General features: G+C 31.3%; 1 protein-coding gene across 29 annotated transcripts in view; it reads right to left on the reverse strand.

Annotated features, from left to right (window-relative positions):
• Positions 1-2,393: 2,393 nt before the first annotated feature.
• Positions 2,394-17,710, reverse strand: part of LOC111053197 (kinesin light chain) — a 168,291-nt gene continuing 152,974 nt past the window's right edge. For 5 of the 29 annotated variants that reach the window (XM_039438088.1, XM_039438089.1, XM_039438090.1 and 2 more), the window contains 4 exons: positions 10,777-10,922; positions 9,833-9,974; positions 7,920-7,974; positions 2,394-5,080 (listed from right to left, as the gene is read on the reverse strand). In XM_039438088.1, the coding sequence (XP_039294022.1) occupies positions 9,839-9,974; positions 10,777-10,922 (282 nt within the window). In that variant the 3' untranslated portion in view covers positions 2,394-5,080; positions 7,920-7,974; positions 9,833-9,838. Of the gene's footprint in view, positions 5,081-7,919; positions 7,975-9,832; positions 9,975-10,776; positions 10,923-12,743; positions 16,129-17,710 lie in introns of those variants that run through there. The other 24 variants (XM_039438081.1, XM_039438080.1, XM_039438084.1 and 21 more) reach the window with 11 other exon arrangements.

Here is a 17,710-nt window from a genome sequence, read left to right on the forward strand (position 1 = left end):
GGGCACTCGAACGGGGCCGAATAAGTGGCCCCCACCCATGACCGCCATCTCTCGGCCAACCATTCAACGTAAAATTGCCGGCAAAGTACTCCATTTTCAGTTAGTTGCTGTTTGAAGTATAGGCCGTCCTCATCGACCGCCACCATTGCAGGCCAATAGGGCTGTTTCCCCAGCCGGCCCCACATCAGATTACCAACAATATTAATGAGGGGGGTGGTGGTGGGAGGACTGGAGGTTCACGTTCTACCTCCATCTCTTCTTGTATCCTCATTGGTTGCCTTCTCTGTCTCTGTCTGTTGTCTTGTTGTAGCTGATGCTGCAGTTGAAGTCTCTGAATCTCCTCTTCTGCTCTTTCAATCTCCAATTTTTGTTGTCGGATCCTCTCCGATCTTTGGAGAGGAGCCTGTGGATGTGCATTTACAACACATCTTCTCTTGGGAGGTCTAGGGGCATCCTCTTCCTCCTCACGCCTCCTCTTTGGGGGGTTGGCACGTGAATTGCTTGCCATCAACTCTCTCATGAACGAATTGGCAGAAATTGAAATCTGTTAGCTGTCCTTGGTTTGAAATGGCAACCTGATAGTGATTCATTCTGTTTTTCTGTGAATCCTAATCAGTCTGTTCATATTGAATTAGTTTCAGATCTATCAACAACTATGTTTTTATCAGCATTTTGCCATTTCCTTTTCGTTGAGGTCCTTGTAGGGTTATGTATTCTGACTGTGGCACAAATTTTGTCGGTGCCTATGAACAGTTACAAAAATTATTGCAGTTATTGGATTCGACAGAATTTCAAAACTCTCTCATGAACGAATTGGTGGAGTATTGTATAAATTGGAAGTTTATCCCTCCACTCTCTCCCCATGTTAGTGGAATTTGAGTGCTTTAACCGATTCCTTAGATTTTCTATGATTTAGGACCCACTCCCTAATGGTGTTCCTGAGACCCCCCTCAAGGGTGAGATTTTCCGGGCACTCGAACGGGGCCGAATAAGTGGCCCCCACCCATGACCGCCATCTGTCGGCCAACCATTCAACGTAAAATTGCCGGCAAAGTACTCCATTTTCAGTTAGTTGCTGTTTGAAGTATAGGCCGTCCTCATCGACCGCCACCATTGCAGGCCAATAGGGCTGTTTCCCCAGCCGGCCCCACATCAGATTACCAACAATATTAATGAGGGGGGTGGTGGTGGGAGGACTGGAGGTTCACGTTCTACCTCCGTAATATGCCGAACAAAAATTGATTTTTCAAAACTTGAATTACGGTAATAGAAAAATCTTATGAATATTATAGAATACTCATGTTTCGCCTGTGAGGCAGTATAATTTCATCAGTTCTTCTGACTAGCTTGGTCTTTCATCCAGTTCTATTCTATTACCGTATTACAATATTTTTCACAAAATTTAGTTATAATATTATAAAATAATATTTTAATCCTGCAGCTCTGCTCTTTTGAATTGAAAATACCTCTAATCCATATGCTGCTAACCCATAAGAGCCAATGGTTTTCCCTTTCTGTTCAGCAAAATAGAAATTCATTGAAAGTAGGGCCTTTACTGGCTAGAGCTAGGCTATATCAGCCAATGTTGTACTGCAAAACGTTTTCCATAAAATTTAGATACACGGTTTTGATGTTTTTCACAATGACGTGCAGTCATTTATTCAAGTAAATGAGCAATTACGTTTGTCTTTGTAAAAAACATCAAAAACGCATGTAATACTTCGCAGCTCGGAATGGATCGAGGAACCATCATCTAAAATTTAGATATCCTATAATATTGGAGAAAAGCTTACTCATACGAGTATGTACGTCTATAGTTTGAAAGCCTTTTATCCTCTAAAAGAGTTTTAAAATTTTTTCCTATAATCCAGGAGTTCTAAGATTTTATGAAACATGACTCAGTAGAAAAATAAGGTGTTGTTACTCATTGAAACTTAATTGCATCCGGGCACGTAATTGAAACCGTATGTTAATACATCACAGCTCGAGCTTGCTCTTTTAATATTTGATTTTGCACACTGATTTAATTATTGCAGTGTATATTGAAAATTTTATTGATTTATTTTGTAATTTATGAGGAATAAATAAATTTGAAATGTAATGAGCCTCAGAAGCTTACAAGATAAAGAAAAACTTGGGTACAAAATTATATAAATAGCTCTGTGGCCTGGAATAAATCACTCGGGAAACAGCCACAAACCAGTTTTGAGGATTTCATAATATTAGTTTGCTCAATATGTAACTGTTGAAGTTTTATGAAACTTTCAATTACTCTCTTCTCAGAATAAATATAATATTTTCAATCATTGTCCTTCTTTCTTTGAAATATACTCATGGAACTGTGTGCTACAGGAACCAAATTGAATGTAAAGAGAAATAAATAAAAAGTACAGTTGAGTTCTTAGTAATTTGTTTATATCATAAGCTTACAATGAATTTATTTCCGGTACTCTCAAGTAAAACTATAATCAATTGTTTGATTTACCTTTCCCAAGAAACTAATCGTTGACATTGAATCATGCATTAATCATCTTTGATTCAATAATACATTGAACATCGACAGATCGAAACACAGATAAATAATGTCCAATGTTTTTGTTGTTTGAAAACATTCTACACATTACACACTATCATTCTGACAATAGCATATATTTCGTGTTGGATAAAAGTGACTTAGTTACTCTAACCATCCGAACAACTCATTCGCCTACATATTTGCAACTAGAGTAATCAAATATAAAGACAGTGTTTGAAAACCGAAAATATTCTTCATGTTGGATGGAAAATATCTATCTTGCAGTATAAAATCTTTCACTAGCTTTCCTTATAAACAAACTCCAAGCTGACATCATCAAAATACATCACAATCAGTAGTAAGACAAGAATTATCATTTCTGTTTATCAAAATACTCAAGCATATCCATCGTTAGTTTATTAGAATATTATTTATAATAACTTTCATAACAGCAATACAAACGTGAACCTTCGATCTCTTTGATAATCAGTATGAAAACACGATATATAAAATCAACATTGTTGAGGCTAGCTTAAAAAAGTTTTACTGGATAAATTAATGTAACAGTAATAAAATTATTCAATAAATTACTATAAAATAAAAACAATAATATAAAAAATAATCAATGGAATGTCAATGAACTAATACATGAGAGACAATGGCTATAATAATATTCAAAATTATGTCTTTGGATTATGGAAATATTTCCCCAAGTTTTGTGCGTTATCGCTGAAACAAGACATGAATACAAATATATTTATGTTTTCAATGATCAATGACAATAATACATTATTAGAGAAGCTCATTCATCTATCAAATTAAAACGTGTAGTTTATATGTGAAATTGATTATTGTAAGGCTAATATCAATTTGAAATTATTAGATTTTCTTTTTAAAACATATATAGTTTCAGGAAACAAAACTGTGAACTCTAAGTACACTATTACTGTATTCTGAAGAGAATATGTTTATGAACTCCATTACAATAGGATAGTATCGTTTTCCGTTCAGAATAAAGCCAGTTAAATTTTAGACAAATTCGGAATTGGTATCTAGAGCATCTAGACAAAATATCAGAATTTTATTGTTACAAGTTGAATACAATTTTTTATTATTTAGACCAGTGAAATATATTGAGATAATTTTTAAATCAATGACTACTGAAAATTGTAGAAATCTTGTCAATAAAACTCATTAGAAACATTCAACACACTCTAAAATTGAATTTTGATTAAAAATATAACAAGTAAGATAAAATGTGTAGTTCTCATTCAAAACAAATGTTTCACATGATGATGAAACTAACTCGAATATAACTCAAGATTTTACACCATTACAAACAAGTTTAATAAGATATCAAGATTTAGATTGCATAAAAAATCTAGAGTTTTTACATACTAGTAATTTAATTTGGAAAATAATACAAAATAAATCAACTATTTTTAATGTATTTGGAGAATGCATCGTATTCTGATCGTTTCCAGAAATTAAATTACTAGTTCAATATTATAAGCCACAAACGAGATGGCAATTATGTCAAACTACGATCATAAATTTATGAAAATACAATATGGTCTATGAAATACTTTTGAAGAATCATCAACATTCATTAGGTTTGAAAAACCAGCCGAGAGAGGTTAAAATCTGTTGAAAAGGATACAAATTCGATCTAAAAGTTGAAAATATTTTCCTTAGGAACCAAACGTTGAAGAGAAAGTTGAAAGAACTTTAATTTCAAGTCCATCTTTATATAAATTACTCATTTTCATATTAATTAATATAGTACATTCGTATAGTACTTCAACTTGCATGTTACTGCCAGAGTTGTACAATCATTCTTCTTTGTATCAGAAATTATAAGGTCCGGTTGCACAAAAGACGGTTAAATTTAACCGTGATTAATTTTACGAGAACCAATCAGAGAGGGCCTTTTAGAAAAGACGGCTCTGATTGGTTCTCGTGAAACTAATCAGGATTAAAATTTAACCGGTTTTTGTGCAACCGGCAATCTCAGTGCAACTAAATCCAATTTAAATATCATTATACTATACATAATAATATCATTCCTCTATAAGAAGTTTAATACACACGATAAGCGCATTTCCAGTCTTATAAAGGATTGCAAGTTATGTTTACAAAACGTTACACAAAATCAAAATTTGTATCCATCCAAAAGGCTTTGGTCGTCTCTCGATGCTGACTTTCCCTAATCAACAAATAAGAACATAAGTTCAACAAAGCTTGGATATAAGAACTATCAATCCTATCTAAAAAAGCTTGTCTGTGGTTACAATAATAATCATTAGTTAGCAACGGCTATTTTAACAATAATAATCTGATTGAACGAAGCTAGCCTTTGTGTGTGCTCTTTGAGTAGTAAGAAAAGTCACTGAATACTATGATTTTTATAATGCTAGGAAGGCTGAATATCATTTCACAAATCATTTTCAAATAAATGTTACGGGATCACTTTTTTAAAATGATGTTTCAGCGCTGAATGGCATTCACTCATCTCAGTTGATCCGAGCTGAAGAATCGACTGCGAAGTGTCCGCTTCTTCTCCTTCTGAAACAAAAAGTTGCAATTATATTGTAGGCCTACTCTCATTCCAAACTCAATACATTCTATTATTATCCGTTAATGAATTTGATTTGACATTTTACACTCATGAATTAAATTAGTGGCACTAAATTTATAATTTCCACATAAATTCAATGAAAGCTCCTATTTAAATCATTTGAAAAAGTGTTTTTTTATACACAACTGTGGGTATAAATAAAATAACTTTCCATAGTTATTTGTGCAACTAGTGCGCAAAGTGACAGTTTGCTGCACCGAAAGAAACGTTTACGCTCGAGCCGTAGGCGAGGGCGGAATGGTTTCTTGAGTGCAGCAGAGGAGCTTTGTGCACGTATTTCACATTAAAATTTTCCTGCAGTTACCATTGAATATGAGAAGAGGTTGATTATGCGTAAAATGATGGCTGAAATCCATCAAATGTTTGTCTGTATTATTGTTATTAATAACAACTTTAATTTATTAAAGTTTATTTTAAACTTGATAATCCAATTGAAAATTAACCATCAATAATTTATTCAAATTGAAAATTAAATTAATACAATTAATTTAAAAATTTGAATAATTTTGAGTGAATCTTAATTTCTAAATAATTTTTCAACCAATCAATTTATGAATGGAAAAAATATTATTTGAAATAATGAATAATTAATTATATTCAAAATGTATAGGCTAATTCAATGAGTTCTCATTTTTATTTGAAAATCAGAAAAAATATAGATAGATTAAATTCGCATTCAAAATACACGCCAACAATGTCAAGAGCTGATTGGGATGGCTGCAAGATAATACTAAAAGTATTAAGAGTACGCAAAGTAATACTTTGCGCACTAGAGCGGAAAAGTGATTCTTTGCGTTCTGTAATCAGTGCAGCAATGGTCACTTTCCAAGGTAACTGGAGGAAAAAATAATTATACCGGGTGATTACAAATGAAATAGACAACTTCAATAGCCTGTACAAAATTAAACTGGTGTATTTCAACATAGTAAGTGATATAGGTTTGTAGGGAATTTCTTAAAGTTTAAGTTGGTAGAACTGTTGCTGGCTATTGTTGGCTGCTCCGTGTTACAACAGCCAGTTTAGTTTAGCAATATGGCCGCTACTCAAGTGGAGAAAGCTTATTGTGCTCTTGAATTAGCCAAAACAAACTCTGTTACTGTTGTGCAGCGTCATTTCAGAACAAAATACGGTAAACCACCACCAACAAGGCAATCAATTTATGACTGGTATGAACGTTTTGAAAGCAGTGGATGTGTGTGTAAGAAGAAGAGTACTGGAAGACCTTCTGTTACAGAAGAAAAAATTGATAGTGTTCGTGATGTTTTTGTACGAAGTCCAGGAAAATCGACTAGATCAGCGAGTTTAGAATTGCAAATTCCTCAACCTACTGTGTGGAAAATTCTGCGGAAACGTTTGAAAATGACACCTTATAAATTGCAGTTAGTACAAAGTTTAAATGACAATGATAAATTTGTACGTAAAAAATTTTGTCAAGAGATGCAACATTGTCTTGAAAATGACGACACATTGTTTAATCGCCTAATTTTCAGTGATGAATGCACTTTTCACATTAGTGGAAGAGTTAACAGACATAATGTACGAGTATGGGGAACAGAAAACCCAAGAGAGACTGTACAGCATATACGCGATTCTCCTAAAGTGAACGTGTTTTGCGCTTTATCTTGTGAAAAGGTTTTCGGGCCTTTCTTCTTCCAAGAACCATCAGTAACCGGAAGAACTTATCTGGACATGTTAACCGAATGGTTAATGCCTCAACTCCATCAAGATAGTTGTAACTTCATTTTTGTACAAGATGGAGCTCCGCCTCACTGGTACTCAGACGTCAGAGGGTATCTGGATGAACATCTTCCTAGACGATGGATCGGCCGTGCAAGTGAGGAAAACGTTGTGTTTCAGCCGTGGCCACCTCGTAGTCCGGACCTAACGCCCTGCGACTTTTTCTTGTGGGGCTATGTAAAAGACAGAGTTTTTGTACCACCGCTTCCTGTTGATATCGATGATCTTAAACAACGAATCACAAATGCTCTTGCTACAGTTAACCGTGAGATGCTTAGTCGTGTGTGGTCAGAATTTGACTACCGTGTTGATATCTGTCGTGTTGCAAATGGTGCACACATTGAACATCTGTAAATTTTTAATAAAAACTTCAATAATTCTTCTATTTTATCATGTAAGTAATGATCTAAACTTTTAAATAATAAATTCTCTACAAGCTATTCAAACTGTCTATTTCATTTGTAATCACCCGGTATAATTGAGAAGCTCTTTGTATTACTGAAGCATCTATGTACTTTTTGAATGCTTCCTTGATTCTAGTTCAGTAGCCTAGAAGCCTTACTAACCAATATTGCAAATGAGATTGATAAATCACAACGTGTAGACACAGTTTGCTTTGTAAGGCTAGGCGCACACCAGTTAGTCAAGACAAGACATGATCAGACAAGATTAGTCACAATACTTCATATAGTTGCTTATGACGCAACTCACACTGATTAGTCATTGCAATTAGATATGTCTTCATAAGCAACTATGTGAAGTATTGTGACTAAACGTGTTTGATTATGTCTTGTCTTGAATAACCAGTTTACGCCCAGCCTTAGCTATTGTTGCTACATAAATATTTTATTCTTTTATCTTTGATTCAAGTTTAGCATCATGCAAGTTCAGACATGACAATACTTGAAAGAACTTATAATAATAATAAGGCAAAATGGTGAATTATATTTCAAAGAAAACTCCCTTTATTCGACTCAAATCGTCTCTACTTAATAATATATTATAGAAATACCATTAAAGCATGTTTACCTTTTCATAGTGAGGTAGGCCACTAAGAACGGACATTGAATTTGCGCGCTTCAGGCTGAAACATTGAACAATTTATTCAATTTATTTAAATCGTATGATTGAATATATTATGTACGGTAACATTAATGATACTCGAAATTACTAATATTGTGATAGTGGTAGATGAGAAAACATAAAAGTAGGAGATAGCTTATATAATGACACGGGACTTGATATAAATTTGCTAATTGAAATAAAATATGGACTAAGAACATGTTTCTCTTCAAAAGGCTGTATTTACTGTACTGGAATGTTGCATAATAAATTCGAATTATACGAACCATTTGAAATGTATGTACAGTACTAACTGATATGAGATTCCAACGGTTCAATACACAATATAATTTCAAAACTATTGTTCTCATTGACCCCAATCATACGGGCTTCTTAGACGCGCTGAATTTATTTCGCGCGTCTTCAGAATACATGGCCTCTTATGGGAAGCGTCTAATCGGTCGTATAGCTTACCCCATAACTGCCAATGCACTTAGTTCACGAGAGAAAAAAATCACTGCGTTTAAGACGCCCGTATAAATATAGTTGAGGCCATAAAGAGAACGATGCTTTCAAATAATTCCTTTTCAAAAGTTTGTGTCATTATTTTTTTGTAATATACTATTTGAGGAACAAAGGTAATATGCTACAGGAAAATTTTCAAAACAATAAGAATATGTCTACTCACCTACTTTCAATTACCTTACCCAATTGAATATTGTGTGACTGGCAATGGAATACTGTGGTAGTCTTCACATGACTGGTTATACTGTGACTCAACATATTTATGATCTGATCCAACTCCATACAAAACTATATAAAAACATTTTGGCAGAAAAGCTGTCTCATGCATGCTCTATTAAGCAGTTATAATAAAGCATATTAAGACATGCACTAGTCTAATCATAAGCATTCTATGTACAAATTAATAAAATAGTTGGGGAATACTGGAGAAGTCATGTATTATAGCATCATTGATAATGAAGTTTCTGTTAATTAATAAATAACCGTCCATTATTACCTTGATTTAATATAGCAAAATCTCCAAATTAGCACAATTTAGTTTTTTGTACTGCTATTGGATAATATCTTATTTGTGATTTTCACTTGATATAAAACCATTCAGTTAGTGTTGATAAAAATTGTCAAAAAACCACAGGTTTATTGATAGATAGAAAGTCCGGTTTCGGCTGTTACACCATTGTCAATCTCTGATAAACTGAGTTTACAATGAGTTGACAATCTCTGAGTTTATCAGAGGACAATGGTGTAACAACCGAAGCCGGGCTTTCTATCTATCAATAAGTCTGTGGTTTTTTGACAATTTCTTAGTATTTTTATTTGATATGAATAATTACCACAATATCAACTTCTCAACTACACAAAAAGGGGAAAAAGATTCAGTTAGTGGTTTTCAACTTCCAAGTTAAGTTTTCATTAATTAATCCAGAATTTACAAGCACTGTTGAAAATTTATTCAACGTGACTTGACAAGTCTCCAGTAAGTAGAGTAATGAATGCTGAAAATTTGACTGTATGTTTGAGTATAAAGAGAAAATCACAATTATTGATCATATCTTTCATAAATTCAGCTTCGTTGAATTTTTGAAACAACCAATATAATATTGACACAGAGACCTTCAAATAAAAATAAAATAAAAACATTCTGTCAAAATAATGTGTACTGTCATCACGAATTAGGCCTATATACATCAGCATAAATTATTATTCGAATTCGATAGCATTCAATCGAAAATCCTATAAATACATTTTCCTCTAGTTCTGTACAACATCAATTCATAATAATAGAAGAGCCGTAACTCAAAAGATGAAAATACTCTCTAGTTTGATGAGTCAGATATCAGAGCAACTCAGCCTACCTTACTTCACATTTCATGAACCTGAGTCCTCCATTTTAGATTTTTTTTGTTGACATAGATTGCTAGTGCTTTTTTCTTTCTCTTTTTCTTCAATGGTTTCTGCGGTTTTTCTTTTTCATTATAAACCAGAGGTGGTATAGCACTGAAAATCAAGTTCGTCTGTAATTCTGTCATGAATCATCGCTTCCAACTTAAAAAAAATTTCCCATGTTTTTTTTTCAAATTAGAGGTGCATTGATCCTTATCCTTAATACTTAACATCTCTATCTATTTTATAAATATGATTTTTTTCGAAGTATATATAATTTCTTACTATAGTAGTTTTCCTTCTAATTACCAGTAAGTTTTCAGTTCACATGAGTGAATAACCAATAATGTATATATTATTATTAATATATTCAAATCAGTCTGATCAAAGGGAGAGGCAAAACATAAAGTTTGCGCTTGTGCCGTGAGTATGAATCAAATCAGCTATTAATAGCTATTTATTAATTAACTATTACTAGCTGATTTTTTCTATACTTATAAAATAAGCTGATATGACTTATCACGTTTATACTTACACAAGCAGAAACTTTATGTTCGGTCTCTCCTTTCTATGAACAGACTATAGTCGAAGGAACAAATACATAAGGATTGTAAACTACTGATGTTTACAGTATTTGATATCTATTTACTCTTTCCGAAAGAACCGGGAGAAGTTTTGAACTAAGAGTAAAACTATTCGAATTTGAACATGAAACAGTCAATTAATTTTGAACAACAAAGAATAAATTTATTCCATTTGAATTTTGAATAAGAGTCGAAAACAAGTTATTTCATATTGAATACGAATGATATAAATTAAAAATGATTGGATCCAGCTTGGATATAAATGAAGATTTAACGAATGATGATGGCATTATTTTGACTAGGAATTGATAAATTGTGAATAAGTATCATACCTTGCAGTGGAGCTGTGAGACTGATATCCTCCACTATTGGACCGATTCATCAACATGCCGACCTTCTTCACCGATCTCTTAATCGAAGAACCAAGTTTAGAGAAAGATGATATTCGTCTCATTATGCCATCATCAGCATGATAAAACTATAAGAACAATTATTTTAAGCTTTCTGTCGATGCAAAATTAATAAACACGGTTCAGATAATTAAACAGGAAGATACAACAAACTAGTCACGGTTCAATAGAAGGTCCACATACAGAAAGATGCATGAATATATAAGTTTGTTAAGGACTATTTTCTACTAGTAGTAATCACTCACATTCAAAACTAAGGCCCGGAATAGTAACAATTATTTCATAACGACAAAACATTTAATTAGATACGACATAGAACGTGATAAACCCGTAAATGATAGAATACACGAGTGTTAGTTAATAACTAAACCCGTAGAGGTTGAAAATTTGATTACAATAAAGGGATTTAAGATAATCATGAAGTCGGTTCCACATGTAACGAAAAATCGGAAGGCCTGCCGCAAGAAAAATCTCAAAGTGTGGATGAAGTTTTCTCAAATTTCTCCATTTACACGTTGAGATCTGAACAGATTTTTACATCTACACGTTGAGATTTTCCTTGAAACAAGACTTCTGATTTTTCGTAACTGGTGAAGCGGGAGGATGTTAATATTAGTCCAGACAGAAGTGATGAGTACATTTAATTATAATAATGTATGCAGAATCACAACAAACACAATAATGTATTGTTATGATGATTGATTCCCGAATTCTAAAGTGTACCACAAAAAAAGGAACCCTGCTCTTTACTTTGTGTTTGTACCAACTAGGACTAGCTTATTATCTGTTGTAGATCAGCTAATCATACCTACTTAGTATTTTGTTTATACTACATCATTAAGATTGATCTCACTTGATTCCAGCATTGGCATGATAATGAATCAGTAAGACAAATCAAATTCCTACTATGTACAGAGAACAGACGGGTTTATCTAATTATCTCTATTAATTTCGAAACATGGAAATCAAACAGTTGGAAAACAAACATGCAAACATTTGAATCATAACAAAGAAGTAAAAAACCACACGTAAGATATGATGAAATCAGTGCTTGATAGTAGGCCTACGTATTTTCTTTAAAAACAGGATACATTGGTGAAAATAAAACCAAAAATGATTCTTTGAATTCCTTAAGATTATTCAAAAACAGCTGAGGAATTCTTTGGAATTTAGTTTTAAACAAGTTAAAAAAATATTGTTGACTTTCTACATTTCTACAAGAATTACCAAGTCAAGAAGTTGAATAATTTGTGGTTACTAATGTCAATAAGTACAGTAGTAAGGTCATGATGGGACAACGGTGTGGTTGAGAATGAATATTCTTAATATTATTTCTGATACTATATTATTTTTATTCGATTAATGATTAAATTGAAAATGGCAATGATGATGAGGAACTGGATTTGAAGTATGAAATTGAAAGCTGAACACATGCAAAACCATAAACAAAGATAAAATCAACGAATGAGGCCTACCTATTTCAGACTGTCATTCTAATATTGTTCAACGTCTTCTAGTGTGCAGACATTAGTACAGGTTTTCTTGAAAATGAAACAATTAAAAATAAAATTTTAAGTTTCCAAAATATTATAGGCTATGTACATCTAGTTTCTAAGAAAACGGTTTACAATATCAAATTTGAATATAATTCTACTTTCCAAGTTTTTGATTTTACGAAGAATGAAGATGAGCTAGAAAGAAAAATAATCAAATTGTATATGTCTCATAATTAAATCATACAATTCAAGAGATATTTTTATTAAATTAGCTATGAATGAAAAGAATGAATAATTCTTGGGGTATTATGACAGACGGATATAAAAATAAATTAATGAAGTAAGAGGATAGGAAAAGAGTGGAAAACATAAGGTTGAAAACAAATAAAATCATATCATCATTATTCATTTTTATTTTCAACATTTTTGATCGCAATGCATTAAAAACTAGTTTTTAATAAAAAAAGGAAAAAGAAAATTTAATAATAATAATTTAATAAGTAGTAATGAATAGATTGCAAAACGCGAGGTTTGATTCATTAACTTCTATTATGACATCGGCTACAAAATGATTACAGATATTAATATCAGAGTTGAAAAATGCAATTCTCTTAATTATACGTAATAAGGTTTCGAAATTTATTTATGGAACCTCAGAATATGCCAAATATGAAGAGTAATCAAGATAACCTAAAAATTATATTTATTTTATTATTAAACGGCTAAGAAGTGATTGTTTTGTGAAACAATAAAATTAACTGATTATTCAGATCTTCTTTCAGCAACATGCAAGCAAATTCCAGTTTAGTTGTATACTCAAAATACTCTTAAACCTTATTAATGTAAATAATTCATATTTTAAAATATTCCAAGACAATTATTGCGTTAAATCTTATTCATGACTTTATTCAAGTAGCCTAGAATTCACCAGTTCCTGATGCGATTGGAAGGAGTGGATTATTTGATCCTTATTTTATCAAACCTACTATTCAGATACAGATTGTTCTCATTAATTCCTTTGTTTATTTGTCATGGATAAAATTCCTACATCATGATTTGAAGAACCAAACATTTTTTTGTCAATAAAAGAGATGCCGTACTGGACTCAATGATGATTTGAATTCAATTTTCCAAGATCAAACTAAAACATAGATGTGTACAATAAAAAAGGGAAATTAAACAAAAACTTTGTAAAACATATTTAAGATACTGAAAATAAAGTACCAAAAGCAAAGTACTCAACCTGACTTGTTTTACTCTACTCTCAATATCAAATTTGAATAGTATAAATGGATTACCAAATGCGTTCATCAATAATCATAACTGGGCTCATAATTCCTATTAATATCAACAAATAATATTTATTATTCAACTAGATAACGGTATAAAACTTCAACGGTTTATTTATACAATTAAATCTAATTAATAGTATGAGCACACAATCATTCAACATTATAACGATTATTAAAAATATATTTCTATTTAATGAATAGAATATACTTCTGAAGAAAAACTGAAATAACTCTAATAAATTCGTACAGTATCAATGATTTTATAATTTCGTTAAGTTGATTTTTATTCAAACCAAGTGAAAATTTTGGAAATAAGTAGTTTTAAACAAAACTAAAATTATAAGTAGTAAAACGTTTAGAGGTGGAGCTGGCAGTCTTATGTTATATTGAAAAAATGGGTACATGGATAAAAAATAAATAAGACATCATAAATGCTCAATTAATTAATTAGAAGTTTTATTGTTTAAAGAACACATTTTTTTCTTAACTGCATGGTTGAGAGTACGAAAGGGATCGTTAAAGAATTACATTCATTCAGGAAAAAGAATTTTTATGGAAGATTTGAATGAATTAGAATATTTTTTTATTTAGACAAAGTCGAACTTAAAAGAGGCATTTTGATTTGAAATAGTCATGATCGATCCATTAATGTGACTTTAAAAGTTGAATAAGTTTAATCAAGATGAGTTTTGAAGTTTAAGTTTTTAGGGTCCAAGTAAGATAATTTTTTATCAATTTTACGGCAATGGAATGATTAATAGTTAACATTTTGGATAAGATTGTTTTTTATGAATTTAAGTTTCATGTTTTATGAGTTTCAAGAAAGTCATTTCAAACTTGTTATAATTTCTTAAAAAACTCTTGCTATAATTTCTTAGAAATGGATTTCTTAAAAAATGGATGGCCATGAGTTTATTTTTTGGGTAATTATTTATTTAGTAGTTTTTTGATTAATTTTTTGATATTACGTTTATTAAATAGAATCACTTACTTTGTTACAGGGGTTTATTTAGTATTCCCGATTATTTTAAACCAATAGTAAGTAGCTCTTTAGAGTGTAAAAATTAACTACTAATAGGTGTTTACAAAACCATTCAAGTAGGGGAGGAACTAATATGTAAGGAATGCTATATAATAATGGAAAACTTAATTAATGTATTGAAAATTTTCAATTAATAATCATATGTTTAGTCTATGTTGTGCTTTTATATGTTGAAATACTATTTATTCCAACAAAGGTGATAGGATAAGTGCTGATTGAAAAATAATTGTAGAATTCATACAATAAGACAAGAAATTCTAAATTTCCTGTCAACACTAAAAGCATCTATGAAGCGAGAGAGCGAAGAGAAGAAGTAGGTGGAACATTGACACAACCCAAAATTAAAAATTAGGTAGAAAATTTGATTACTGTGTGAATTAACAAAAAAATGACTGCCAACACCAACCCTATTACAGAAAAAGAATAGTCTAGAAACAAGATATAAAATTAGACCAGTGTAAATAATAAAATTAATAAAAGAAGGAATTTGAAAATATACACTCTCAACTAAATTTATGAGAAATGCTGGACAGGGAGCAAATAAACTGTAGATAATTATATAGTAAAAAATATAGGAACAATCACATGATGAATTCCACAAAAAATAGAAACAAAACAATGATGATTCAAAATGAGAAAAATAAAGAAATACATAATTTAAAAACATGAGAATTTATGTGATTGGATCAAGCAGTGATGGATTATAAAGTATTCAATGAAAAAAACAAGTGATTGATTTTTAAATGTAGAGGTATACTTTTTCACTAGAGCTTACAAGCAGTTCCATCAAGCTAGGATTCTAGCTTGTAGAGATCAATTATAAACTCAATAATACTCAAGTTATATTCTTTATAGAGGTATTTATCAAAGTTTCGAAGTAGAATATGGTATATAAACTCCTATTCCATGAGTAACGATACTCAAAAATTGAAAAATTGACTGAGATTCACTCAATTTTATGATGAGTTTTGGACAAGGTATGACTTTATACCTTATTTTAATTGTGTAAGGTTTTGTTTACCTTATCAAGTTGGAAATAAGAATGGGATTCCAAACATAAGAAATTCAACAGATTCAATTTGTACATCAAAATAGACTACACATTTACATAGGGTACATCAAACACTACCTCAAAATACGATTTTGTTAGATTGAAATTTTTACTTGAAATCAACGTGTATATTTTCAAATTTCCACCATGCTTAAAAGTGTTACACAATTGCCGTATCACATTCATCGCTTTGAAAAAGAAAGCAATTCGATAACAAAAAATAGGTAAACAATAAATTGTAATAGCTATCTAAAACTAGGAGAAAACTCATGAATTGATGCCAAGGACGTTGAATAGTTTGTTTTTTAGGCCGGCTTGCTTGGGGTCACTAGAATTCGAATTACCCGCACCCGCGCCCGCGGGTGTTAAGTTTAAAGTCGACGCCATCAAGTTCTGTTGACACAAACAATATTCACCCAAATAATATCTCAAATCACACCCAATTTTGCAAAAATAGCGGTTGTTAATACCAAAAATAGAAGTTTACTTGAAAGAAGTAAGAAACAATCATACACTCTCTCACACGCACCCCGTAACCAATATGTTGGGTTTCAGTGTTGAAACGGAAAACGTTTTAATCAAAAGGTTTTTATCGTTTATTTTTGTTTGAGGTGTGGATTAATTGTTGAATGACGTACCGTTTAATTTAAAGCATTGTTAAATTGTATTGTGACTTGGATGAAATTAGCATTATCATGTTAAACTGGCCCAATAAAAACTTCAAACTGAATTTTTCCTGACTGCGGTGAATTGGTTATTTTTGAATATTTGCAAATTATAAAAGATATAATTTATTAGATAGTGAAATAACTCTTCTAACATTTTGGATTGAAATCAGTGAGTACTTATTTTCTACGGTATTTAAAAATGTAGAAATACGAGTATACTAAGCATACTAGTATAAACACAAATATGTAAAAGGAGGATGGACCAATTATAAACTATATAAAAGAACTTTATTCACAAATGAACAACTATATAAAATTTGTTACTACAATTACAAATCACGAGAGAATTATTTCAACTTTTACGAAACATAAATATGAAAATTGATTTTTCAAACTCAATGGATTTAGGCTTTAATTGATCCACGGCATTTGTCGATATCAAAACATGAGAACATGATTCTGTATAAAATCTATTTAACGTAAAATACTAGCCAATCTTAAAAAAAAATAAATGTTATTGAACTCTGTATACTCTACAACATGGTGTGGAAAACCTAGCAACTATAACCTCAACTTCATTTGAAAAGAATAATGTACTACTGATACTCCGTTTACTGAAAGCGATACGCAGTTTGTGGATAAACTTACGTTCCAAACACACAATAATAGGTTTACCTTTACTATATTTACACAAACTACACACAGAACAATACAAATACACATAGATAGTACAATACATTCATAAACAATAACTGTGAGTAATGTGATAGGGAAAGCATGCTGATTTGCCATCAACCATGTCTCTGTAATGATTTAATGAGAAAAGTTCAATAAAAAAATACACTATAAAAAAAACTACACATGAAATTCATTACTATGTAAGTTGGCCATAGCGTTAATAATTAAGTGACTACATACGAGATTATTCCTTCTATTATATGAATATAACTACCCAGAAATGTACGAATGAAGACAGAGAGATAAATAAAATCGAAAGAAAATGAACACTTGTTATTGAAAAAGCAAAAGAAGATTAATTATTCTCATATTATCTATAAAACTAAAAACTGAAACTAGCATATATTTTGTAGTCTAAAACTAAAGATTGAAAACCTATAACGAATTTAGTGAGTTTTCATTTGAAACATTCAAAGTACTTTAACTTCTCGATAAAATATACGAGTATCACAAATCATTTCAGAGACACTTTTAAAATAATTGACGGGACTATTGTGAGGTTACTAACAGTGCTATTTAGTTTTGTGTGTCATTCAAGTGCGTTGCTAGATATAATATGTTGTGTAGAC

Source organism: Nilaparvata lugens, chromosome 11, assembly GCF_014356525.2.
Source record: "Nilaparvata lugens isolate BPH chromosome 11, ASM1435652v1, whole genome shotgun sequence".
In the NCBI taxonomy this organism is placed as follows: domain Eukaryota; kingdom Metazoa; phylum Arthropoda; class Insecta; order Hemiptera; family Delphacidae; genus Nilaparvata; species Nilaparvata lugens.